This window comes from Polypterus senegalus, chromosome 3 (assembly GCF_016835505.1).
Source record: "Polypterus senegalus isolate Bchr_013 chromosome 3, ASM1683550v1, whole genome shotgun sequence".
Lineage (NCBI taxonomy): Eukaryota > Metazoa > Chordata > Cladistia > Polypteriformes > Polypteridae > Polypterus > Polypterus senegalus.
The window spans coordinates 267,532,943-267,560,591 of NC_053156.1; the positions used below are offsets into that span (position 1 = coordinate 267,532,943).

A 27,649-nucleotide genomic window follows, 5' to 3' on the forward strand; every position below is an offset into this window, starting at 1 on the left:
AAACAAACAGAAATCAATCCAAAATGTTCATATTATGGTGCAGCAAGTGTTCAGTCATTAACATTTTCTAATTTTCAGGTTACCAATCTTTGCCTTATAGGTTTAATTTTGAACTAACGCCTTAATTGTCAAATTAAATTAGAGTATGTTTTTATTACATTTTGAACATGCATTGACTTGTCATTCAAAATAGAAATTGCAAAAATGGTCAGTTAACAATGTAGTTATTTCTTTCTCTTTCTTATTTCTTTCTCTGCAACTAGGGGGCTTCACTCCCTGTTTGCTTCGCTCGCTAACCCCCCTGCCTCCGCTATGCATCAGCCACTTCACGCCTCTGTAAGATGCTGTAGATGTTCTATCAGATGGTTGTGGCGAGCACCGTCTTCTACGTGGTGGTGTGCTGGGGAGGCAGCATAAAGAAGAAGGATGCCTCACACCTGGACAAGTTGGTGAGAAAGGCAGGCTCTATTGTAGGCATGGAATTGGACAGTTTGACATCCGTGGCAGAGCGATGGGCACTGAACAGGCTCCTGTCAATCATGGAGAATCCACTGCATCCACTGAACAGTATCCGCTCCAGACAGAGGAGCAGCTTCAGCGACAGACTGCTGTCACTGTCCTGCTTCACTGACAGACTGAGGAGATCGTTCTTCCCCCACACTATGCGACTCTTCAGTTCCACCCGGTGGGGTAAACGTTAATATTATACAAAATTATTGTCTGTTATACCTGCATTTTTATCACTCTTTAATTTAATCTTGTTCTTTATCAGTATGCTGCTGCTGGAGTACGTGAATTTCCCCTTGGGATTAATAAAGTATCTACAGTATCTATCTATCTATCAATCTGTCTGTCTCTGCCGCTCGCATATGTGTATTTCACTTTCACCAAACAACAAATCTTTTAATTCTTGTGGATAGGCCTCTTCATTGGGAAGAAACACTACTTTTCCCTGATGGCAACATGAATTAGACAATCTGCACGTCTCCGACTTAAACTTTAAAGTCAAACAATATTTACATACTTCTCTCATATCACCTATGTCCATATATTCAATCTCTTTTTGCTGTTCTGTTATTTCACTGAGTAATAATTTCCATTTGTTATCTCTAATGTGATCTTTACTATCTTTAGGAAAAACAATACAGTATTTAGAATTACCTTTTTTGTCAATATAGCATTGCATTTTGATTCCGTATTTGGACTTACATTGTGACAACGCAACGTATAACTGCCTGTGAGTGAATATTGTTTCTTTCTCTATAATAAATAAACTGATTTTTTCAAATGTTTGACCCTGTGATTTGTTAATTGTCATAGCAAAAGCTAATCTAAAGGGAAATTTTAAACATTTTAATACGAATGGCATCTCAAGATCTCCTTTATCATAAACAAATTTAAATGTGTAAAATGTAAACATCTATAAGAGCTGAAAGCACATGAACTCTGTCTGACAATAGCATTCACATGAATGAGAAATGATTGTACTGTGTGCGAGGTTGTAAATTTTTGAGAGGAGGGCAGGACTTTTCAAAATATCTTTGCAAAAAGTCTTGTCTCGTGGGATCTAAAATACAGTAATCTCTGATAATGTCTCGTCGCAACATTTCCTTTTGTAATAGAAAGATATAACTAACAAAAAGTGCGGGTATGGTTTAGCTTTGTGCACCACTAATAGTAAGATATTTTGATACCTTTTTGACATAAATAAATATTCTAGTTCTGCAAATTTGTTTGATTAAGAAACATTTTATTTTCTTACCACTAGAAGGCCAGTCGCACCTATCCTGGGCAGCATCATAAACCAGGTTAGCGGGACACTGCATCACATGCATGACACCACCTGAGCAGGAGATGAAGCTGTGGGAATCACTGGGATTGACGTAGTTTCCATCTGGTTTTCCACTGCAGAAACTGGGTTTTTGGGTAACATTGGACCCTCCTATATTATAAAACAGAAAAGAAAAAAACCCACCATTATGGTACAGCAAGAATTCAGTAATTAACATTTCCTAATTTTCAAGTAACTTCCCTTCAATTTAAATGAATGGTTTTGTACTAACCCTTTAAAAGTCAAATTAGATTAGAGGTTAGCTTCAGTTTTTCATTATTGGCACTTTGGCTGTTAGTTCTTAGCTGCACGAGAGGAAGGTTACATACTAATATCTAAACTTTTACCGTATATACCAAGAGTTAAATAACCATTGTAGCAGATGACCAGGGACCTTGCTTCACCGGGATGCCTGGAGAAGGGAAAGACTGGGAGAGGGGCAATATCCCCCCCGGAAAAAAGAGGGTAGCCTGGACAATTCCAGAGTCCTGGACTGCAGCACTTCTGCCACACTCTGAGGTGCTGCCGGAACAGAATTCAGGCACACCTGGACTGCTTCCAGATGCCTATGCAGCACTTCTACCACACAAGGAAGTGCTCCAGGAAGATCATCAGGGAGCACCTGGAGTACATCCTGGTAAACTACAAAAGGATCCACCTAAATTCTATTTGGGGAGCCGGAGTCGGAAGGCAGAGGACAGAGCTTTTGGGAGAGAAGTGAAGGCGGCAGGAAAAAGAGAGGACTGAGAGAAAAGAAGAAAGGAGTGAGCATTGTTGCTGGTTTGGGCACTGTGTGTTGTGCAAAGGACTGTGAATACAATAAACGTGTGTGCTTTTGGACGTCTGTGTGTCCTGTGTCTGTCTGTGGATTTGGGCATCATCCACAACATGTATATAACAAACAGGCTGACATTGATTTGTCAACCCAAATCAAAAATGTGATAAAAGAGTTTGCAAATATATTAGTAAAAATTTTTCTTTCTTTCTTTCTAACATAATTAAATGACTACAGGGACACATTCCAGCTTTGTGCAGGTCTACCAGTTCTCAGCTGTACTAGAAACAAGGAATCCCTTTCATTCATTCAGTTTCCAAAACTTCTGTTTGCAGTAGAAGGTCTTTGGAAATTACATATTATTCCATCAGCATTAGTTGCATAGTTGGAAAGAAATTGCAGGTCATTGCAGGACTCTCTCACTTGCACTGGTCTGTGAAACATCCTAACATGCACAGATGTGTGAACTGAGGCTATTGAATATGATTTGTTTCCTGCAGCTGAGAAAAGAAAATTGTAAAAGTTTTGACTGTGCCAGTAATTTGAAATAAAGATGTCCCTTAGCAGAATACCAGGAAAAATTGTCAAGTAGGAACACTGAAAGCCTCATGCACAGTAAAGTGAGGTTCACAGATTCAGCATTACCAGGGCACATGAACTTCATTAAGAACACACCGTACTGACTCCAGCAGGTATGTAAAGGCATTCTAGAATCCAAATATGTCTTACATTCATTTTCACTGACTCAAATTAAGGTGGTCCTCTGAAAAGCAAATGATCTTTAAACAACAAATTTGAAGATATTTTAAGCAAACAGCACAACTAGAGTTCCAGCTCTAAAGATATGTGTATTGCTGAAGCAAAATGATTTGAATTACTGTCCCCATGGAGATTCTGGCTGTAGCCATATTCTCCTGAATTCAAGTTATAATTCATAGAAGTAATACTGCCAAAGTAATACTTCATCACAATACGCTTTCTAATAAACATTATGGGCACCAATAAGATGATAGATAGGAGGCCTTCGCTTAGGAGAGTGAATAATTTTGGAATACCTTTGTGTACCAGTGAGAGAGGACATGGGCTGCTAGGGGATGGTTCATCCAATCACCCCTGAAGTGACACCTCAAGGAGAATTTGAGGAAAAGACAGTGTGGCAACCTTAGAAGAAGACAAAGTAATTTCTTCAAGACTGTAGAAAAACCTGACCATATACTTTTTGTGAAGGAATGGCAGTTTATAAAGTCTCCAGGTTGGGTGTCAGAAGTAGGGCCATAATTTTTGAATTATGGAAGATCAGAGGTCCATAAAAGACAGCAAGCCTTTTGACAGCCAAAGAGACGTGAGAGACATGCACCAATGAAGGATCTGAGGAGGGGTTTGAGGAGAAACTGCAAAGTGAAGTTTCAGTTTGGTGTCTCATAGCCGAAAGGAATTGAAGCTGCCTACTCTAATGCCATTGGGATGAGGTGTAATCCTGTCTGAGACTGGGCCCATCATGAGTCTGGTGCCAAAGGTTGGTTTTAGGACTCTTTTGTTGGAGAAGTAACCTAGAGACATGAAATACAGAGAGAGACAAGTGATGCGAAGAGGATGCTTTTGTGTGGTTCCTGAGATATCTGCATGTGGGTGAGATATGAGACATTTTGTATTAGAAAAGCTCAGAAGGCAGCAGTGGTTTTGCGTGTTCTTTTGCATTTTATCTCCTTATTTACTCATTAACTATGTTAGATTTTCTAATAAATGCATATACTCTTGATATACTCTTGAATTTCAATGGGTGTGGAGAGATAACAGAAGGGCTCTTTCCTTTGATAATATTAAATTAAATTCAGAAATGCAAAGCATTGAAGTCTTACCCACAGTCAAAACCAGAGCCTATCCAGGCAGTAATGGTTATAAAGAAGAAATTGACTTAAAGTTAAATGACAGTGCATTTACTACAACACACACAACCTCCGAGCAGAATGTTTTGAGACCCCAAACATTGTGACAGCATGTCCTTGGGGTGCAACTTGGATTGAGAGAAAATATGTAAACTCGATATGGATGTCTAAAATAAATCTTGTTATTTAAATATACTGTACAGTATATATCCATTCATCCATCCATCCATTTTCTAACCCGCTGAATCCAAACACAGGGTCACGGGGGTCTGCTGGAGCCAATCCCAGCCAACACAGGGCACAAGGCAGGAACAAATCCTGGGCAGGGTGCCAACCCACCGCAGCTGTACAGTATATATGTTTATATAATACCAGTAACAGCGCACTGCACGATAACGTGCAGTAAATACACTTGACTTGAGCATTCCTAGTTTTCATCCTCTTTCTCTGTATGTTTAACATTCGCTTGCTCAGAGGTTGATGCACTTATTGCTTCCCAAGTAGCTCTTCTTTCTTCCACCTTAGCGGCCAACTTCTTCTCTTTTTGTCGGCATCTTTTTGTGTTGAAACTGATTAAATCAGTGGTTGTATTGCAATTACTTCGTATGTTTTCTTTAATTTTTCACCTAGGCTGGCACTTAAGTCTTCAATCTGCCTCAAGAATGATTTAAGATATGAAGAGGTAGGGAAAGTGATAGAGAAGGTGGTAGGGATGAGAACGGCGCCCGTACGCATGTGTCGCATGGCTGCCCTGCTGGCCGCCGCCGAGAGTTGATTGTACAATGAAATAAAATTAAGAAGAGGAATGACCTTGGAGGTCAATCATCACCCCGAAAGCGGATAGTAAATGTCACATAGTATATGTGTACCAAATCTCAGGTGTATAGTTCAAACAGTTTGCAAGCTACAGGTGATTTAAAATCCTGAAGGACAAACGGACAGCCACGGTAGCGTATTATATATAAAGATGTATATATATATATATATATATATACACATAAATATACATCTGTAAAATAATATATGTGTGTGTATGTGAATGACTTCAGCTACCTTCCTTGTAAATAAGAATAGTAAAATGTTGTGATAACAATTTTACATGAATACATATTGAAGTTATTGCAAATGTGTATGTTTGAAAAACATTTACTGTAACAAAGAACACAAATAGAGTTCCAACTATGAGAATGCATATGTTGCTGAATAAAACAGATTCCAATTGCTGTACCAATGGAAATTGTGGCTGTAGCCACCTACTCCTTAATTTAAGTTTTATTTTGAAGAGAGGAAGTAATAATGGCAAAAATTGTATTTCAGGCATATTATGATAGAGTGCCCACCTTTTGAGTGGTTGCAAACAGTAAGGACAAAAAGAAGAGTGCCATCATTTGAGAGAGAGAATCGTTTTGGAATACCTCCATTAAGCAGCAAGGGCTACTATAGGATTATTCTGCCTATCATACAGGAGGTTCCAGAAGTGACATCTCAAGAAATAGCAGAGAGTGTGGGACTCAGGGAAAAAGGTGAGATGATTTCTTCAGGAAACTAAAAGAACCTGACCATCTATTCAATGTGAACAAGTGGTCATGAGGTCTCCAGGTTGGTAGTCAGCAGTAAGACCATCATTCTTGGGTTAGGGTGAAATCCAAAAAAGAAAGCAGACCTTTTGAGAGTTGTGTGGGAGACTTGTTCTTTTAAAGCTTTTTAAGAGCTAAGGTTTGAGGAGACACTGGGAACTGCAAAGTAAACTTTCAGTTTGGTGTCTCATAGCCTAAAAGAAGTGGCACTGACCCCAGGATGAGGTTTTAGACATGTCTCAGTCTAGGGCTATCATGAGCCTGGAGGCAGAAAAGTTGGGTATTAGGACAGTTTTCAGAAGGACACCAGGGACATGAGAGAAAGAGAGAGAGATAAGTGGGAAGGAAACGCTTTGATCTGAAACTTAGGATGTGTGGACGGAGGTGAGATTGGAGACATAATTTGTATCAGAAAAGCCCAGTAGGTAGCAAGAGTTTTGTATTTTCCTTTGTTCTTTATTTCTTTATTTATTTATGGTATGTTTTTTGTATGATAATTACTTGATCCTGACCTATCCAGTGTCTCCAAATTAGAAAAAGTATGATAAGATAGCAGAAACAATCTTTCCTTTAGTAATCTTATTAATGTGAATTCACAAATACTGCCCGCACAGTACAGAGGTCATACTCTAAACTACAGCCTGTCTTGAATGCAATTATTACATAGCAGGAATTAACATACAAGTGAGTGACAGTCCATCTGCTGACACACAGACAACATCATTGCAGAATGCTTTCGATTTCACAGACATCATAGCAGCAGCAGTGAGAGAATATGGCTTGGTTTTCAAGTTTGAATAAATATAGGGTGGTTCAGATCTAATTATGCAATTTTCATTATGCTATAACTTATTAAGTTTATTACATATAAAATCATCCAAAAAATCCCAGGCCATCAAGAAGTGTGCAAACTGATGACATGAAGAATCATCTTTGTTCCGAACTGGAATTGTCCCTGCATAAATCAAAGTCATCCAGACGATCTGGATCTGCATAATTAGATCTGAACCACCCTGTATATAAAATATATATATATATATAGTATATATATATATATATATATATATATATATATATATATATATGTGTGTGTGTGACACTGCATGTGTGAATAATGTTAGTTATCTCTTGTTTTAATTGGAGAAGTTTTGATATATTTTTTTTAAATCCTTATTTTAGAACTTCTGTCTATTTTAAAAACCAGTCTAATTCTTCTTACCATTGGAAGACCAGTCGCACTTATCCAGGGCAGCATTGTAAACCAAGTTAGCGGGACACTGCATCACATGCATTATCCCACCTGAGCAGGAGATGAAGCTGTGGGCATCGCTGGGATTGACGTAGTTTCCATCTGGCTTTCCATTGCAGAAGTTGGGTGCTTGGGTTACAGGGGTTCCTCCTATATTATAAACCAAGCAAACGAAATATATATATATATATATATATATATATATATATATATATATATATATATGGTGCAGAAAGATTCATTAATTAACATTAATTAATAATTAATTTCAAGTCTCTTCCCTTCAATATAAATGTAAGAGTTTTGCACTAACACCTTTTTCATTTTTTCATTATAGACACTTCAGGTATCCCCAGCGTAAAATAAACATTTAATTTAAAACAGGTTGGCATTGATTTGTCATCTACTCTAATAATCTAATAATCTACTTTCTTTCTTTCTTTCTTTCTTTCTTTCTTTCTTTCTTTCTTTCTTCTTTCCATAGTTAGGGTTAGCATTAGGGTTAACCCTAACCCTAACTCTGTAATTTCCAGCTGGTTTTCTACTGCAGAAATTTGTTTTTGGGTAATATAAGGTCCTCCAATATTCTAAACATAAACAAGCAGCAAACAACTCAAAATGTTCACATTATTGTGCAGCATGTGTTCAGTCATTAACATTTTCTAATTTTCTGGTTATCTTCCCAAAGGAAGAATTTTGAACTAACACCTTAAAAGACCTAAAAAAATTATAATATTCTAGAGTATTGATCCAGAATCAAAAGTGATCAGAATCAGAAGTGGTCATGAGGTCTCCAGGTTGGTAGTCAGCAGTAAGACCATCATTCTTGGGTTATGGTGAGATCCAAAAAAGAAAGCAGACCTTTTGAGAGTTGTGTGGTAGACTTGTTCTTTTAAAGCTTTTTAAGAGCTAAGGTTTGAGGAGACACTGGGAACTGCAAAGTAAACTTTCAGTTTGGTGTCTCATAGCCTAAAAGAAGTGGCACTGACCCCAGGATGAGGTTTTAGACATGTCTCAGTCTAGGGCTATCATGAGCCTGGAGGCAGAAAAGTTGGGTATTAGGACAGTTTTCAGAAGGACACCAGGGACATGAGAGAAAGAGAGAGAGATAAGTGGGAAGAAAACGCTTTGATCTGAAACTTAGGATGTGTGGACGGAGGTGAGATTGGAGACATAATTTGAATCAGAAAAGCCCAGAAGGTAGCAAGAGTTTTGTATTTTCCTTTGTTCTTTATTTCTTTATTTATTTATGGTATGTTTTTTGTATGATAATTACTTGATCCTGACCTATCCAGTGTCTCCAAATTAGAAAAAGTATGATAAGATAGCAGAAACAATCTTTCCTTTAGTAATCTTATTAATGTGAATTCACAAATACTGCCCGCACAGTACAGAGGTCACACTCTAAACTACAGCCTGTCTTGAATGCAATTATTACATAGCAGGAATTAACATACAAGTGAGTGACAGTCCATCTGCTGACACACAGACAACATCATTGCAGAATGCTTTCGATTTCACAGACATCATAGCAGCAGCAGTGAGAGAATATGGCTTGGTTTTCAAGTTTGAATAAATATAGGGTGGTTCAGATCTAATTATGCAATTTTCATTATGCTATAACTCATTAAGTTTATTACATATAAAATCACCCAAAAAATCCCAGGCCATCAAGAAGTGTGCAAACTGATGACATGAAGAATCATCTTTCTTCCGAACTGGAATTGTCCCTGCATAAATCAAAGTCATCCAGACGATGTGGATCTGCATAATTAGATCTGAACCACCCTGTATATGTGTGTGTGTGTGACACTGCATGTGTGAACAATGTTAGTTATCTCTTGTTTTAATTGGAGAAGTTTTGATATATTTTTTTAAATCCTTATTTTAGAACTTCTGTCTATTTTAAAAACCAGTCTAATTCTTCTTACCATTGGAAGACCAGTCGCACTTATCCAGGGCAGCATTGTAAACCAAGTTAGCGGGACACTGCATCACATGCATTATCCCACCTGAGCAGGAGATGAAGCTGTGGGCATCGCTGGGATTGACGTAGTTTCCATCTGGCTTTCCATTGCAGAAGTTGGGTGCTTGGGTTACAGGGGTTCCTCCTATATTATAAACCAAGCGAACGAAAAATATATATATATATATATATGGTGCAGCAAGATTCATTAATTAACATTAATTAATAATTAATTTCAAGTCTCTTCCCTTCAATATAAATGTAAGAGTTTTGCACTAACACCTTTTCATTTTTTCATTATAGACACTTCAGGTATCCCCAGCGTAAAATAAACATTTAATTTAAAACAGGTTGGCATTGATTTTTCATCTACTCTAATAATCTAATAATCTACTTTCTTTCTTTCTTTCTTTCTTTCTTTCTTTCTTTCTTTCCATAGTTAGGGTTAGCATTAGGGTTAACCCTAACCCTAACTCCGTAATTTCCAGCTGGTTTTCTACTGCAGAAATTTGTTTTTGGGTAATATGAGGTCCTCCAATATTCTAAACATAAACAAGCAGCAAACAACTCAAAATGTTCACATTATTGTGCAGCATGTGTTCAGTCATTAACATTTTCTAATTTTCTGGTTATATTCCCAAAGGAAGAATTTTGAACTAACACCTTAAAAGACCTAAAAAAATTAGAGTATTCTAGAGTATTGATCCAGAATCAAAAATGTGTCAAATTGTTTTTCAAAGAAGGTCAGTTAACAATGTAGTATTTCTTTCTTTCTTTGTAATATAATTAAAGGGATACAGGGTATCATGCACATGTGCTTGGGAGGCAGCAAAAAGGACCAAAAGAAGGTAATTCCATGCATGCCAAGCCAGGAGGTGGCGGAGTGCAGGAAATCTCTCTCTTTTATTCCTGCAGACCAAACATGGGAAATTCTGCCTGACTAGTCAATTTTCACTTCCTGTTCTGACCCCGATGACATCACTTCCGGCTCCAGCCCCTGATGACTTCACTGCTGGTTCTGGCCCCGATAACTTCAGTTCCAGTTTCTGCCTCGATTATATCACTTTCACCAACCTGCCTTAAAAGCCAGACATCTTCTGATTATAAACTCAGTTCTGTTTTTGACTTAACCTGTACACACTGTGCTACCAATTTTCACTTCTCTGCAGCCTTATTTAAGTATATGTGTGGCTGCCCCAAACCTTTTTCTTGTGTCAAGGTGTTTCATTTCACAAGGGGTATATTTAATCTTTGTACAGGACTAACACTTCTCATCTGTACTAGAAGCCTTTGTATAGGGCTCCTGGGAAATAGATATTATTCCATCAGCATTAGTTGCAAGGCAGAACCAATCCCAGAAAGGAATTGCAGTTCATTGCAAAGAACTCTCACTTGGGCTGCAAATCATCTTAATCTGCACAGATGGGTATGGTGAGGCTATAGAATACAAATAACACATTATTTTTGTTGCAGTTAAGGAAAGAAAATTGTAAAAGATTTTTTTCTGAGCATGTAGTTTGGAATGATGATGGTGCAACACTGAAAGCCATATTCATACACCTACAATAAACTAGTCAGGGTTCATGAGCTACCTTAAGAGCACACTACACTGACTCCAGCATTCATATAAAGGTTTTCCAGATGAAAATGTGTGTTCCATTTATTTTCATTGAAATAGACTAAGATGTTTCTTCTTTGCTTTATACATTCTTACGGTTACTGTAAGTGAGAATTAGGAGGTCCTCTGCACAGCAGCTGATCTTCAAGCTACAGTTTTAAAGGCATCCAAAACAAATAGCACAACTAGAGTTAAAATTCAGAGATGTGAGTATTGCTGGAGCAAGCAGTTTCCAGATATTGTCTTTATAGAAGTTTTGGCTGCAGCCATTTACACCCAAATTCAAGATGAAATTCATAAACAAGGAGTAATAACTCCAAAATAATATTTAAAGCATATTGTAACAGTGTCACCCAAGTTTTGAGTAGACATGTAAAGTGTCTCCTAGTGAAGTTTCAGTTTGGTGTCACATAGCCAAACAGAATTGCGATGACTCCTGTACTGCTCTCAGGATGCGGTTCACGGGCCAGGAGGAAAAGTCTCAGGCCTTTTTTTTTTTTTTTGAGAAAGAGACTAATGACATGAAAGAGAAAAAGAAAAACATAGCAAGACATGAGGTGAGAAGGGAATACTCTGGCAACGTACGTGGATTGTATGCAAGATTGTATGCAATTGATAAGACCAATCAATTAGGAAAGCTCAGAATGCAACAGGAGTTTTCCATTGTCACCTTTATTCATACAGTTTGTGGTTTTTAATATGATAAATGCTTACATTCTTGATCTATCCAGTGTCTCTGGAGTAGAATATGTGTGAAGAGGTAATAACATGGTACTTTCCTTTAATAATTTTATTAACATGAACTTGCAAGTGCTGCCTGCACAGTAATGAAGCCATGCCCACTGTCAACACCAAAGCCTATTCTGGCAGCAATGGCTATAAAGCAGGACTTAACATAAAACTGAATGACAGCTCATCTACTGCTACACACAGAGTCTCACAACACAATGGTTTAGAGACTCCAGACATCTTTGGGATGCAACACAGACTGAGAGAAGGAGGGTATTCAAGTTGAAATCTCAGCCTTAGTTAAATATCTGTGTGTGTGCATATGAATGACTTCATTTATCTTCACTTTTACTGGGATTCTCACATCTTTTTTATATAAATATATATTTTAGTCTTTGGAAATCGGTATATTTTAAAAGTATATTTAATTCTCCTTACCACTGGAAGACCTGTCACACTTATCCTGGGCAGCATTGTAAACCAGGTTATCGGGACACTGCATCACATGCATTATCCCACCTGAGCAGGAGATAAAGCTGTGGACATCACTAGGATTGACGTAGTTTCCATCTTGTTTTCCATTGCAGAAAGTGTTGTTTCTGGTAACATGGGGTCCTCCTATATTATGAACAAACAAATAAAAACCCAAAATCTCCACCTCATTTGCATCTAATTTTTAGTTTTAAACTAACACCTTAAAGGACAAATTAGAATAGAGTATGATTCTGTTTTTTTTTTTTGTTAGTTCTGAGCTGTCATAGAGAACAATTATACACTTATTGTTTTTCTTTTAAATTTGCAGAGTAAAATAAGCAAGTACTTTATGAACAGGCGGGCATCCAAAATGAAAAAACCTGCCAAAGCAATTTACAAAAAATATATGAACATATGTGCCCAGTCTTTCTTTCTTTCTTTCTTTCTTGCGTTACTAAAGATATACAGGGATACGTCTCAACATTTTGTACGTAACATCTCTTGGTAATATACAAGAAACAGATAATGTCTTTCCAAAACATCAGCTTGTATTACAGGGTTACTGGGAATTAAATGTTATTCAGTCAGCATTAATAGAAAGGTAATCCCCATCCCACAGACAAATTCTAGTCTATTGCAGACTACTTTCACTTGCACAGGGCTATTTGAGATTATGGAAAATAAATTATTTATTTTATTTTTGCACCAGAGAAAAGAAAACTTGAGATTTTTTTTGTAGCATGTAGCTTGACATGAATATGGCCCACAGTAAAACAACAGGAAAATTGCCATGAAGCAGCCCTAAAAGCCACATTCACTCACCCACACAAATGAAGTTTTAGCGGAGCACATAAGCTACATTAAGAGCACACTGCACTCACTCCAGCGGGTATGTAAAGGATTCCAGAGGTAATGAAGTTTTCATTCTGTTTGAAATAGATTAAGTTGTTTCTGCTTTTCTTTATACTTTCTCCTTACCTTTGGTAGTCCAATCACACTTATCCTGGGCAGCATTGTAAACCAGGTTATCGGGACACTGCATCACATGCATTATCCCACCAGAACAGGAGATAAAGCTGTGGACATTACTAGGATTGACATAGTTTTTGTCTTGTTTTCCACTGCAGAAGTTGGGTGCTTGAGTAATGGGGGCTCCACCTGTGAAACAACAATCATAACATCTTATCCAGATATTTTCTCCGAGTTCTCTAATGCTACCTGATGATTTTGAACTAAATGAGCATGGAGAACATTCATGAGATTGAAGCACCACAATTATAAAACAGGTCCAGAAAGTGGCTGGATTTAAATTAGAATCTCCACTTACCCTAGTTGTTATAATTTAGGTTTTTGGAATATGTAACATACAATTCGACATACCTTTTACATTATTAGGTTAATATTTTTACCATTAAATTTTTGTTTTTCTGCGTTGTCATTTTGATTCTCATTGGTGTTGCCATTTTGTGTTTTCAAGGACCTTTTAGTGAGCAACACTCTCTGTTAGTGATAGCCGGACATGATGATGTGTGACGTCGTCCCTGCAATGGTATAAAGGTCAGTTTTATGGATTTCCACAAGATTTTGGATGTTAGGTGGAATATTTTATAGTTAATGTAAAATCTTAGAAAGGATTTTGTGCTTTGTGGTTTTATAAAAAAAACTTTGTATAATTATTTGGCATTCAGGTTTAGTGACTTTTTGTTTTTGACTTTGCTAGCTGTTTTTCTTTTTATTTAACCATAATTTAACAACTCTTCACTTCCTGGACCTTTTTACTTCCATTGTGGTAGAAATTTCACATCTTATTAAAGAAAGAAACATCATCTAACAAGACAAATCAGTAATCAGGCTGGAGAAAAGCTGTTCATTGTATCTTTTAATTACTCCTTGGCAAAATGCTTTAGAGGGAAGTTTCTTGAAAAGCAGTCAACAACCTGGTCAGAATGATCAGAGAAACAAAGAATAGAGGTTCATTTTATAAACTACTGAATTTACATACAGTGTCAATCAATGCATATATTTAACTCTGGCTTGTTCGTTTGTTTACACCCAAATGATTTATATAAAATAAAAGTCTGTTATATTACTGGATATTTTAGTTCTTCTTATACCCTTGAGTTGAGCCACCACCCCTGAAAATTCTGTGCATATAACAACTGTCCATTCTGGTGGTTTACAGGACATCTGTAAACATTGAGCACTTTGAGTAGTGAGAAAAGCACTATATAAATGCAAAGAATTATTATTATTATTAGTACTAGCAGAATACCCGCGCTTTGCAGCGGAGAAGTAGTGTGTTAAAGAAGTTATGAAAAAAAAAAGGAAACATTTTAATAATAACGTAACATGATTGACATTGTAATTGTTTTGTCATTGACATGAGTGTTGCTGGCATATATATATATATATATATATATATATATATATATATATATATATATATATATATATATATACATATACATATATACAGACACACATTTACATACACTTATATATATCTATTTTTATATATATATATATACACATATCTATTTTTATATATATATATACACTCTTTGGGGTGCGAGCAGCTGTTGCTGGGGGTGCCAGAATCCATTGAGGAAGATCTTAATTTATCTATTCATTCCTAAATAATTAAATGGGCAGGCTATTTCGTATCAGTGCAATACGCTGCTTGTTAAAACGGGTGACTCCCAATCTTACGTGCACTTAGTGCTGGGCTCATCAGGCAGTACACACTCACTGCACACTGCACTCGCGAATCGAACCTCAGACGTCAGCGTTAAAGGCGAAGCCTCTCATGTTGTGCTAGGGTGTGTGGTTCGTTTATTTGACAGTATGTAGATCGGGGTGTGTATATATATATATCTATCTATACTAATAAAAGGCAAAGCCCTCACTCACTCACTCACTGACTCACTCACTCACTGACTCATCACTAATTCTCCAACTTCCCGTGTGGGTGGAAGGCTGAAATTTGGCAGGTTCATTCCTTACAGCTTCCTTACAAAAGTTGGGCAGGTTTTATATCGAAATTCGATGCGTAATGGTCATAACTGGAAGCAGTTTTTCTCCATTTACTGTAATGGAGATGAGCTTCAACGCCGTGGGGCGGAGTTTCGTGACATCATCACGCCTCCCACGTAATCACGCAGTACATAGAAAACCAGGAAGACCTCAAAAAGCGCTGAAGAAAACATGCATTATATAATTGAGAAGGCAGCTAAACAATAAGAAGCGAAGCGAAAGTGACATATACAACCATATTCATGAGTTCTGCTACTGAAACAAAGCACGATGTAAACCTACACTTTAAATTAAGTTCATAGACAGGCTGCGCTGGCGCTTGTAATTTAGTGCCTGCCCATATAAGGTCGTCCGTCAGCGGTAATCCAATAGCAAACTGCCACGGGTAAATATTCACGGGTGAAGGACTGTGCTTATGGAGAGGAAGATGAGATGGTCAGGGTGGTGTTTGACACAAACTCAGCGAAACTGCGAGAGAAAGTTTTAAGTGCCAGGACTAAGGTAACATTAAATACAGCCATGGACATAGCACGAGATGGCACCAGCACAGCTGGGAACCTTCGATGCATGTACACCGAGTGGCTCACGGAACTGACGAGTGCACAGATAAAAGCAACAGTTCCAAAGAGCGCTGAACAAAACCAATTACACAATTGAAAAGGCAGCAAAAATATGAAGCGCCTCATACATACAAGCATATTCATAAATCCAACTACTGCGGAAACAAAGCACACGTTGGAAAAAGTCAATGTCCCGCTAAAGGAAGACAGTGTAAAAACCCGTGCATGCAGTGTGTCAGGTCTCAGATAAAGAAGAAGACGAGCTGTTTATTGATGCAGTAAGAAACGAATCGATGAATGAAACCTGTCATCTTTACAACGATTGACAAACACGGAATGTAACTTGAACACAACACATCCTACAAATACGAACCTGATTGAAAGAAATAATGATAATCAAATCCTTGATGACAGCAACACTCAGTAACACTCACAAAACAAATACTGTATATTGACAGTCATGTTACGTTATTTTTAAAATGTTCCCTTTTCTTTTCTAGCTTTTTAACACACTACTTCTCACTGTGATACGCTGGTATATATATATGTATATATATATAACCCGATCTACATACTCAATAATGGATACTTTATTCGCCATCAGTGATTGTTTTGGTAAAGCCATACTCAGTGTATTCATTAGATGAACGGTAAAAAGTAAGAGCGAGGGAGGATGACTTATTGAGGCATGCAGGCTGTAGTGCGCGTCAACTCTATCTGAATTGCGCGATCACATTTGAAAAATATATCTTTTCAAGTTCTATTTAGTCCATATGTGTCAAACTCAAGGGTCAGGGCCACATCCGCCCGGCGTAATTATATCCGCCCGAGATCATTTTATATACTGTATTATTGTTATTAAAGCCCGGTATATGAAGCGCTGGTAACACAATAAACTACAGATCCCATAATGCAGCGCTTCAGCTGCCTTGCCAACACTTACCGCTAATCAAGTCTACCTTAAGATGCTGCAAGTTATTGCGGCTAGCTCACACGATGCTGAAGAGAAAAGTTGATTCTGAAAATAGAGCCTTTAAAACCGATGGGAGGCTGAGTATATGTTTACTGAACCCGTGTGTCTCATTTGTGGAGCTAATGTGGCTGTAATTACAGAATTTAATCTAAGACGGCACTATAAAACAAAACATCAGGGTAACCTGAAAGACCTGAATGCAATGCAGAAGATACAGAAAGCAGAAGAATTAAATAAGAATCTGACACTTCAGCGGACGCTTTTACCGTGCACAATCACAAAGTGATTTCAATTGAGGCTGCTTTTATGGGAGACACAACCACTTGCCCCACTTTCCCTATTACCAAGTAATGTTAAACCAAGTCGGCACTACGGTGTTCCCAAATACGCACTTTGCTGATAAACTGAGCGCACTGAGTTTGCACGGCGCTTTGGTGACTTTGAAGAACAAAAAGTCCGCCTACATGCGGCTCGAACCTTGTGCATGTTTGGTAGCACATATCTGTGTGAGAAGCTCTTCTCAGTGATAAAGACTAACAAAACAGCACACAGGAGTCGCCTCACTGATGAGCACCTGCAATCCATCCTGAGAATCTCCACAACACAGAACCTCACACCAAACAGAAACGAACCTGTTGCCAAAAAAAATGCCAGGCATCCAGCTCTAAAATGACATATGAGCAAAGACAACTGAATGATTTGATTTGTTATTGCTGAAAGGAACACATTTTATTTATATTTCTAGGTTTTGTTATGCAGCATGTTCATATTTGAATTTGTATAATTTTGACAGGATATATTTTTATGGAGAGCAAAATCTTTTGGGATATTTAAAATCTAAGTTTATTTTTATAAAATATAAAATTACATAAGAGTAAAGAAATTTGAATGTTTGTTCTTTTAATGTTTACTTTATTTCTAACTTGTATAATTTAGACAGGATATATTTTTATGGAGAGCAAAATATTATAAGTTGTTTAAGGTTTGAGTTGATTTATTCAGGAATAATATTCCTGTCTGTTTTTACCATTCCTACCAAAGATATTTCTGTCGACTAAATAAAAATTCCTTCTATTTAAAATTTAAATAGAACTTGAACAAATACGATAGTTCATAATATCCACGCAGACTTGCACGTAAGAGCGGGTGTCATCCGTTTTAACAAACAGCGTATTGCACTGATACGAAATAGCTGTGTGTGTATATATGTAGATATGTATGTATATGTATATGTATGTATATATATATGTAGATATATATATATGTATGTATATATGTGTGTGTGTATATATGTGTATATGTATAGATATTGTCAGAGATGTATGGGGACACTGCCCGGCCGGGACGCCTGGACAGTCCCCGATGGGGACAATACTTCTCCTCGGCCACGAGAGGGCAGCCGCCCGGGTCTATTTGGGGGCCACAGAGACGGAGCTGGGATGCCCGTGTGAGGATGTGGCCACCGCCAGGGGGCGCCCGGTCAGTTGGGGAGTCCTGGATGGCAACATTTCCGCCATACCAGGAAGTGCTCCCGGAAACGGTTCTAAGACGACCCGGAGTGCTTCCGGGGGCTTTCCTGACACTTCCGCCACACCAGGAAGTGACGTCAAGGGAGCACCTGGGACTCATCCGGGTCCTGATAAAAGGAGCCGCCTCCTTCCAGACGGAGAGCCAGAGTTGGGAGGAAGGAGACGAAGCTTGTGAGGAGGAGGAGGTCCAAGAGAAAGAGAGAGAAAGAAAGAGGGAAAGAAGAAAAGAAAGAAGAAGAAGAAAGGAAACGGTGAAAGAAGAAGGAAAGAGTTGATGAGAGAAGGCATTGTGGTGCAGTAAAGGAAAAATAAATAGCGTGTTTCATACATCCTGGTGTCGGTCTGTCTGTGTTGGGGGTACGGTTTCCACAATATGTATATATATATGTTTGTGTGTGTGTGTAAATATATATATATATTTATATTTATATTTATATATATATATATATATATATATATATGACAACAACACTCATCACTCACAACAGTGACAAAACAATAACATTGACAATCATGTTACGTTATTTTCAAAATGTTTCCTTTTCTTTTCATTGCTTCTTTAACACACTACTTCTCCGCCTGCTGGTATTTTATATATATATATATATATATATATATATATATATATATATATATATATATATATATATATATATATATATTACTTTTGAGAATGCAACGTATAGTTTTGTCCAGGAGGAAAGCAATGTTGCCCCAAATCAATGGCAACCTTTTGTAGAGTGTGTCCCTGAGACTTATTAATTGTCATCGCGAAGCAGAGCCTTACTGGAAATTTGAGGCATTTCAATTGAAATGGGAGATCGGGGGTATAACGGTGATGCCAGGAATACATTCAGAGTGTGGCGCTCTGCTGCTTTTTTTTTGTAGTTGCCTTCACACAGCCTCTCCGCTGCTTTATAAACTAACGCCATATAAAGCCATCACCTTGTCAATTGTGTAATACGTTTTTTGAACAGTTCTGATGCATGGAAGTGATCACTCGTACTGCGTTCAGTAAGTTCACGTGAGCTGCTCTCTTGTGTGATGTTGCGATGTCAACGGCTTAATTTAATGTTAAGTAAGACCCGGCACTTAAAAGTTTCTGGCTGCACTCCGGTTGTAATATGATGAAGCTGCGCAAGGTCACTTTTGAGAATGCAACGTATAGTTGTCCAGGAGAAAAGCAATCTTGCCTGAAATTAATTTGCATCGTTTTGTAGGGTCTGTCCCTGAGAGTTATTACTTGTCATCGCGAAGCAGAGCCTTACTGGAAATTGGAGGCATCTGAATTGAAATGGGAGATCAGAGGGTATAAAGGGGACGCGAGGAATACATTGAGTGTTCAGAAACTCTAGAGACAGGGTGTGTATTAACTTGTGGATTTTTCTGTGAGTATTTGGTGGCAGTGTGACGAAGTTGCTTCGGAAGACGGCGTTAGCCGTGGAGCTCAGCTCAGAGCGAAATGAGGTGAATGGGAGGGGAGAGGATGACGTGACTCCCCCACCCGCCTTAACTGTCAATCCCCCACAAACACAGTCTCTCAGAATTTGCATAAGCACAGCCCTTCACCTGCAATTTTAACTTAGTTACAAAGTGATCAAAACCTCGTTTATATCCTGCGTCCCCTCATTAAACTTGTATCCCGCATTAGCCGTGGGCATAACAAACACCAACGGCAGCCTGTCTATGAACTTAATTTAAACTTTAAGTTTACACCGTACTTTGTTTCTGAAGTAGCAGCACTCATGAATATGGTTGTTTATGTCACTCGCTCGCTTCTTATTGTTTCGCTGCCTTCTCAATTATATAATGCATGTTTTCTTCAGCGCTTTTTGGAGCTCTTCCTGGTTTTCTACGTACTGCGTTGATAGTCAGTTCACGTGATTACGTGGGAGGCGTGATGATGTCACACGAAACTCCGCCCCCCACGGCCATCCAGCTCAACTCCATTACAGTATATGGAGAAAAATAGGTTCCAGTTATGACCATTACGCGTAGAATTTCAAAATGAAACCTGCCCAACTTTTGTAAGGAAGCTGTAAGGAATGAGCCTGCCAAATTTCAGCCTTCTACCCACACGGGAACTTGGAGAATTAGTGATGAGTCAGTGAGTCAGTCAGTGAGGGCTTTGCCTTTTATTAGTATAGACTATTATCTGCTTACTTCTTAGTCATCTTTCAGTACATTTTGTTGTTCACTTGACCTTTATCTGGTTTCTGACATTTATTAACCTTTATGCTATTTCTTTGGGATGAATGCTATGTTACCCTAAAATTATTCTTCCACACCATGAAAATAGAAGTTTGGTGAGGGGTTCAAAAATTTCCTATCAAGTTAAGTTTACATTCCGACTCTATGATGTTCAAAACATCGAGATAAGTTTTTTAGCATGGTGTCTGTGCGTATGTCTGTGAAAATCTATGTACAATGATAGTATCTTCTGCGACTTTTGGTTCAATGCTTATCTCCTAAACTTTCCAGAGCATTTTGATCGATGTCCAAGGATAACTGCTGCAGAAATGTTTTAATCTAGCCAGGACTTTTGTAGTCTGCTCAGTTTAGTCATAAGGACAGGCCTATTGATTTGCAAAGTTTTTGCACACATGGTTTTTGACATAAATAATTTATTTAAATGTACAAGTAACCACACATGGAGGCACAGAGATGCATGCATACACACTCACATACTCAAAGACATTATTAAATAAAGACAGCTGACAGCTTGTTTGCCTTACCAGAGCACATGTTGGATAATGAAAAGAAAGAAATGAACACAAACACACACCACGCCAGATCTGTAAAGGTCGATTTGAGACATTAGGCCAGCCCGGTACCAATCTGTTTATGTATGCATCTTGTTTACTTCATTTGACCCAATGTATTTCTTTTCAAATTAAATATTATTTATGTTGCTCACATCATTCAATTTCCTCTACATTTTACTCTTCATTTATTTGTGTACATGCTCAATCTTATATAAATCAGTGTAGTTGATTGTATATTATTGTTCAGTATGGAAGTACTCTGTGAACCTTTCCATACTGATTTTTCCTTATTCATTTGCAAAACACTGACTTGCACATTTTTGGGAATGCAGGAGGAAAACCTAAGACAAAGGATTCTCAGAGGAAGCAGCAACAACTGCTGCACCACTCTGTTACTGAAGAATTAACTAAATGGTTGTCATAAAGTTCTCAAATGGGATATTGGTGTAGGGCTTTATTACAACCTCACTGTCGCTATAACACATCAGCATGATTGCTGTGTTTAGAATCAGCTGTAAGCCACGAAGCAGACTCTAATTTTTGCATATTCTTTTTCTAAACCTTTTAAAACCACAGCTGTCAGACATAGCATTGAACCATTTGAAACAGTGTTAGACTTAAGACAGAATATTAAATGAACACCACCCTACCATGGTGGCAGTGGCGTAGCTAGGGGCGGGCGGAGGGGGCGGTCCACCCCGGGTGGCACATTTTTGGGGGCGACATTATTGGCCAAAAGGCTCAGTGCAATTCATGTGTAAGCAGCAGGGTTCGGAAAAATTTCACTCATGAATGAAAAACGTCAAATTCTCTGATTTTTAACCAAAAATGCTGAAAAATAATGTTCAGACTGTCCTTCCGCATCAGACACAGCAGTTGAAATTTATGAGGCAATGACAAAAATAAACATAAACATTACACCGATAATAATTTCTATGAAGATAATCAACTAATTTACAATGTATAATTTCGTTTCGTTATCAATCCGAATGCGTTCTTGCTCTGCACAGAAAACATCCCCACCTATCACTTGTACCCTGCTTTGGTTCTGGTTTTCGTGGTGTAATTAAACTAATAATTAGAACACGGCTTATCAGTGCGTCTATACTATATTCTTGTCTAGTTGATGCTTATAAATATATTATAAATAATATAAATTATGGCTGTTTCTTTATATATGAATAAATCTATGGAAAATGTGTCTTAATTTTTCTCTATACATCACTTTAATTTTCTGTTTAAATAGTTTAACATATTCAGATATGTTGGAGGGCGGCAAATTGAATCACCGCCCCGCCCCGAGTGACACGAACTTGAGCTATGCCACTGAATGTTGGTAGTGCTTGTGAGTGCTGATGAATCCTTAAATTATGTTTCCTGGTAGGGTCATCCATGGTTAAAAGGTTTTGGAAGAGGCTCCAGGCAGAGAGTAAACCAACACCTTGGTCCTCGACAAAGGATCAGGCTGTGAAAAGCATGCATTCTCTCCAAAGAAGCAATAGCAGGAAAGGCAATTCTGGCAATAGTGGCCTTCTTTTCTGACCGAGCAAGGAACCTAACATGAAACAAATCATGTGCCCTTGCCTCACCACACTAGCAGATTGCTTTAACAACTTCCCATCATGGCCCCGTCATGCATCTTGTGCCACTGGGGAAGTGGACAAGGCCTGAATTGGGAGGTACTTAGTCATAAAACTAAAGGAGAGAGAATCCAGGTTTTTTTGTTGGCACTTCTAAATGGAACCTCTTCCCTCATTGTTCCAAAATCTGAGACTTATCTATTTTTATTGTCTGGTTAAACTCACCTGGCCAATCACATTGATCCAGTGCATCATTGTAAACAAGACCATTAGGACAGGGCATCACGTAGGTGATTCCATCAAAACAACTGATGTAAGTCGTGATGTCAGCAGGATTAGCATAGTTTCCATTGGCTTTGCCTGTGCAGAAACTGGAGCTGGATCTGGAGTAGTGCAAATCCAAAATTTTGCCTTCAAAATAAACATATACAAAAAAAGTTAAACTGCTCCTCAGTTTGTAAAGTGATACTCAGATAGTTAGTTAAGCTCAAATAAGCCACTTTATCTAGTTAAATTAAAGAAAATTTAAATATTCTAGAGTTCTGAAAATATTAATGACTTGGAGGTTGAACACCCAGCAATAATGTGGCATCTGTGTCAAGAACATAAATAAAACAGAATTCTATGTAAATTTCAGGCACTGATAGACATTAATGAAAAACAAAGGTGCAAATAACAGAATCTGAAAAAAATAATCCTGATGTTAGATCCTAGAAGCTTTAAATAAGCAACAGTATGAGACATTTGGAAACAGTTTAACAGTTATTTAAGAAAATGAACAAAATGGACAAAACGGTTGATCTTCTGATTTTTGTAAAATGTGTCATATTTTCATGTTGAAATACAAAACAAAGACTGGCATGATGTCTTCTGGACCCTCCTCTGGTTTATTTTGCTATTATACGTTTTTTAGAACAGACAATCCATTGTGAACAAAACATTTTATTACCTTTTCGGGAAATAAGTGGCCAGTCACAGAAGTCTCCTGCAGCATTATAGATCAGACCCGGAGGGCAGGGCATCACATACGTGATATCATCATTACAGGAAATATAAGTTGCTTTGTTAAGGGAATTGGCATAGTTGCCATTAGGTTTGCCAACACAAAAGTTTGAATTGCTGGGGTTTTTATCCACATCCAAGCCTGAAAAGGAAATTGAGAACAATTTGAGTTTAAATGTATTATTGTAACTGGTGTAAACTAAGTTTAAACTCAAGTTTAATGTCAGGTTTCATTTGCTGGTCAAGTGTACATAGTGCAAAGACGTTCTTACTTTCATGTCTCCCTCAATAGTGACTGTAGTACAGTACAAACTACACAGAATAAATTCAACAAAGGCAACTAATACAATGTCATATATTAAGTGCAACTGTAACACTCATGGAGTTAACTGATCCGAGGATAAATACTGTTCTTGAATCTTATTTTGTGAATGCTAATGATCCTGCGTTGTTTGTCAGAATGTGGCTGGGCGAACATGACTGAAGCTTTTGTTTTTAGTTTACTAGATTACTGCAACGCACTCCTCTCAGGACCACCCAAAAAAAGACATCAACCGATTGCAACGAGGGCAGAATGCAGCTGCTAGAATCTTAATTAGGAAAAGAAAATCCGAGCACAGTTCTGATGTCACTACATTAGTTACGCGGGTCATTGACTTTAAAATACTGTTTATGGTTTACAAAGCCTTAAATAATCTCGCTCCATCCTATATTTCAGAATGCCTTTCACCTTAAACTTCGAATCGTAGCCTTAGATCTTCAAATGCTTATAATTCCAAGATCTAAACTTAAAAGAAGTGGTGAATTAGCAGGGCTAATACAGTGGAACACTTTGAAAAACTTCTAAAAACTAATTATTTTAACATGGCTTTCTCATAGCTTCATTTTAGTGTAACCCTGATATTCTGCATTTAATTATCATTTTTTTCATGGTTCTGAAATCCATACTAACTCCTACTTCTCTGCTGTTCTTTTTCTGGTTTTCTGTGGTGGCGATCTGAGCCACTACAACCTGATCAAAGCACCAAGCAGTTGCAGAATTGGTGGATTGAAGGCCAGAGGTCCACATGACCATCATTGTCTAATTCTGCCACGTGAAGCCTGAATACCATGAGAACAGAATAAGGTCATTTATGTTAGTTAGAATGCCTAGAGGGGGCTGGGTGCTCTCATGGCCTTGGAACCCCTGCAGATTTTGTTTTTTTCTCCAGCCCTCTGGCCCCCTGGCCATCGAACCTTACTTTATTCTTTGGTAATTAGTATTGCCTAATTTTATTTTTATATATAATTTTTCTTTCTTTATCTTGTAAAGCACTTTGGGCTACATCTCTTGTAGAACGTGCTATATAAATAAATATTGTTGTTGTGTGTCTTTCTAAGGCAGAGTGTGTGCTACTGTATATACTGCATGTCCTGAGCAGAAGGCAGCTGTGTGTCAGTGATATTCTGAGCTAACGCTATTACCCTCTGCAGTCTCTGGTACTGCTGAGATGTACAGTTGTCCATACCAGGCCAGCTTGGAACTATCAGGCAAGTTGATATACATAAGTATTAGAATAAGCCACAATATTCTTGGAAGAGCCACATGGACATGGGGAAGTCCAATCTCCTCGTGTGAACCATTTCACAACCATACTGTTCAGAAAACAGAATTGCATAGAATTTAAGCATGCAGTGTAATGTTTAGATCAGCAGGTTGACATTAGCAAACCTCCAAAAATGTAAGACAATCACACATAAAATCAATTCTTACATTTAAAATGAAGTGCAGTAGATCAGGATATTGCTTTACTCATTATACTATACTTACTTGGATCTGAAGGTTTGTTGCTGGCTGGGTACACACATTGATCCAAAGATCCATCATATACCAGGGAGTCTGGGCAGTTCATGATGTTGCCATGTCCATTGAAGCAGGCTATGTAGCTGCTAGGGAAGCTGGGATTAGGGTAGTTCCCGCTTGGCTTGCCTTTACAGATGTCTGAAATTCTAGAGGCAGGATGAGTCTCCGTAGAACCTGTAATCAATAAGTTCTTACTTTAAATACCCAGCAAACAACATGTCTACATTGCATATGTATGTTTTCATGAGTAAAATATCCATCCTTCCATCCATTTTATGAAATATTCAAGGACCACAGGTTTAGAAACTATTCTAACAAGAACCGTCCCTGGATGAAGCCCCAGTCCATTGCAGGCCAGTGTTACACTCACTCATAATACACCAGTCAATATATACATTCAAACAGAGCACTGATTCTGTTCATCTTTGGTACAGAACTTGTGTCACTGGAGCTGCCAGGCAGCACCACTGTGCCACATGAAAAAAAACAGTACAGAAATATCCAGAAAAGACACATCTCCTGGTCAGATCTAAAACCATTACTTAACATTACTTTTAACGGATTTCTATATACAAAAGGGGCACAGAGTGACTCAATAAAAAATGATTAGGAGAACATAGCAAAGTTCAACATCAGTTTTTATGATGTGTGTGGCAACAATACGCCTTTGTCCTGAAAAGTTTTGATGAAGTGATAAGATGTTGAAGGTGAAAGTAGCACTTTTATAAGTAATTTGTAATTTAATTTTAAAAGTTACACTTACCTAAGGACAGTTGCAGCAGGAGGACCACCACTAGAAAGGAAAAATAGAAATGAAGGTGAGCTGTGGACAGAAAAGGGAAAGGTAGGCTAACAAAGAACCCTACATGCTTTTATTTTATGCTGAAAATTAACACGGGCAGAAGAGTTCAAAGTCTGTTGGAGGGTATCATGAATTTTAAATGTTAACACTAAATTTATATTTATGAGAAGTCAAATTAGTATACTGTATACTGTATATACAGTATACACAGTATATGTATGTGTGTGTATTATATGTGTTTATATATATACTGTATATTTACAGTTGGTTTTAAATCATATTGTCATGCATTTCATGAGCAATTAGAGCAGTGTAAGTATAATTATTGGTACAATTATATGCTATCTATCTGTCTATCTATAATATACTGCCTTTCCTATCTATTTATCTATGTGCTAGCACATATAAGAACAGAAAAGCTTAAAACAAGGCAGACAGGACTCAAACCACAACCCCACTGATCACAATAGATCTACTCTATTCTATACACCAAGCACCACAATTACCCTTTACATCTCTTAAATGTAAATATTTCTGCATTTTCTTCAGTTTTTTATGATTAAATTAACTTTTCATTGAGGGTTGATCGATTAGTGAAACCTGATTTTTTTTCTCTAGTTACTGTATCTGCAAATTGGGCTATGAGGTTTATTTTCACTGCGAATGTCCACCAATCGACTCTGTGGGTGTGTTTCCTATTATTTGGCTGACATCTTTATCCAAGGAGAATTAGAACATTTCACTTACAGTCAGTTTCATTTCTTTTTTTTTTCCAGTTAGATTACAGGCAGGTGGAGTGACTGGCTCAGGGTCACAGAGTGTCAGCAGTGGGGTTTGAAGTCCAAAGCCTTAACCATTACACCACACTGCCTGTTTCTAAGGCACGATCAAAGATACAATTATAAAGAAACAGCTTTAATATGTCAAAACACTTTTGTTTCCAGCTAAACAAGTGTCAGGATCTAACACTATTTAGTGATCAGGAACTTTCTGATCTATTGTTTTAAATACCAAAACTGTCTTATATTCTAATGATGTTACCTCATTTACAGTTACAGAGAATTCCAATCAACAAAAAATGCAGGAATTGAATGTTTGGTGACATCAAAGTATTTGCATAACAATGTAAAGAGGCTGGCAAAAAATAATTTAAAAATGAATAATCAAAGAGGACTCTCTTACCTGAGATAAGGCATCTGTGCTCCATGATGGTCTTTGAAAGTGATGGCGTTTCAGACTCCCATTTATACCCTTGTAGCAGTGTTTATCTGTTGGCATGACTTTAAAGCTCGGTCATTTATCTCAAGTAAATTACTTGTCACACCTTCAGGAAGTAATTTTGCTCATGTTGCACCATCAGGTTGAAACTTACTTTTCCCAGGGGTCCAGAATATTTTCCCAACTAAAGACTTGAAAGAACTTGCAAAGTGAAATGGTCAGCCAGCCGACATTCCTTA

General features: G+C 37.8%; 2 protein-coding genes across 3 annotated transcripts in view; one reads left to right on the forward strand and one right to left on the reverse strand.

Annotated features, from left to right (window-relative positions):
- LOC120526140 (polymeric immunoglobulin receptor-like) overlaps positions 1-366 on the forward strand; it is a 182,678-nt gene extending 182,312 nt beyond the window's left edge. The window contains exon 8 of the mRNA XM_039749123.1: positions 264-366. Coding sequence (XP_039605057.1) covers positions 264-296 — 33 coding nt within the window. The 3' untranslated portion in view covers positions 297-366. The remainder of the gene's footprint in view (positions 1-263) is intronic.
- The window catches only part of LOC120526139 (chitin-binding domain protein cbd-1-like), a 49,020-nt gene extending 21,612 nt beyond the window's left edge, over positions 1-27,408 (reverse strand). For both annotated transcript variants that reach the window (XM_039749121.1, XM_039749120.1), the window contains exons 1-10: positions 27,375-27,408; positions 26,154-26,183; positions 25,358-25,564; positions 23,495-23,689; positions 22,771-22,956; positions 13,084-13,263; positions 12,070-12,249; positions 9,250-9,429; positions 7,289-7,468; positions 1,763-1,942 (exon numbers count right to left, since the gene is read on the reverse strand). In XM_039749121.1, the coding sequence (XP_039605055.1) occupies positions 1,763-1,942; positions 7,289-7,468; positions 9,250-9,429; positions 12,070-12,249; positions 13,084-13,263; positions 22,771-22,956; positions 23,495-23,689; positions 25,358-25,564; positions 26,154-26,183; positions 27,375-27,399 (1,543 nt within the window). In that variant the 5' untranslated portion in view covers positions 27,400-27,408. The remainder of the gene's footprint in view (positions 1-1,762; positions 1,943-7,288; positions 7,469-9,249; positions 9,430-12,069; positions 12,250-13,083; positions 13,264-22,770; positions 22,957-23,494; positions 23,690-25,357; positions 25,565-26,153; positions 26,184-27,374) is intronic.
- Between the last annotated feature and the right edge of the window lie 241 nt (positions 27,409-27,649).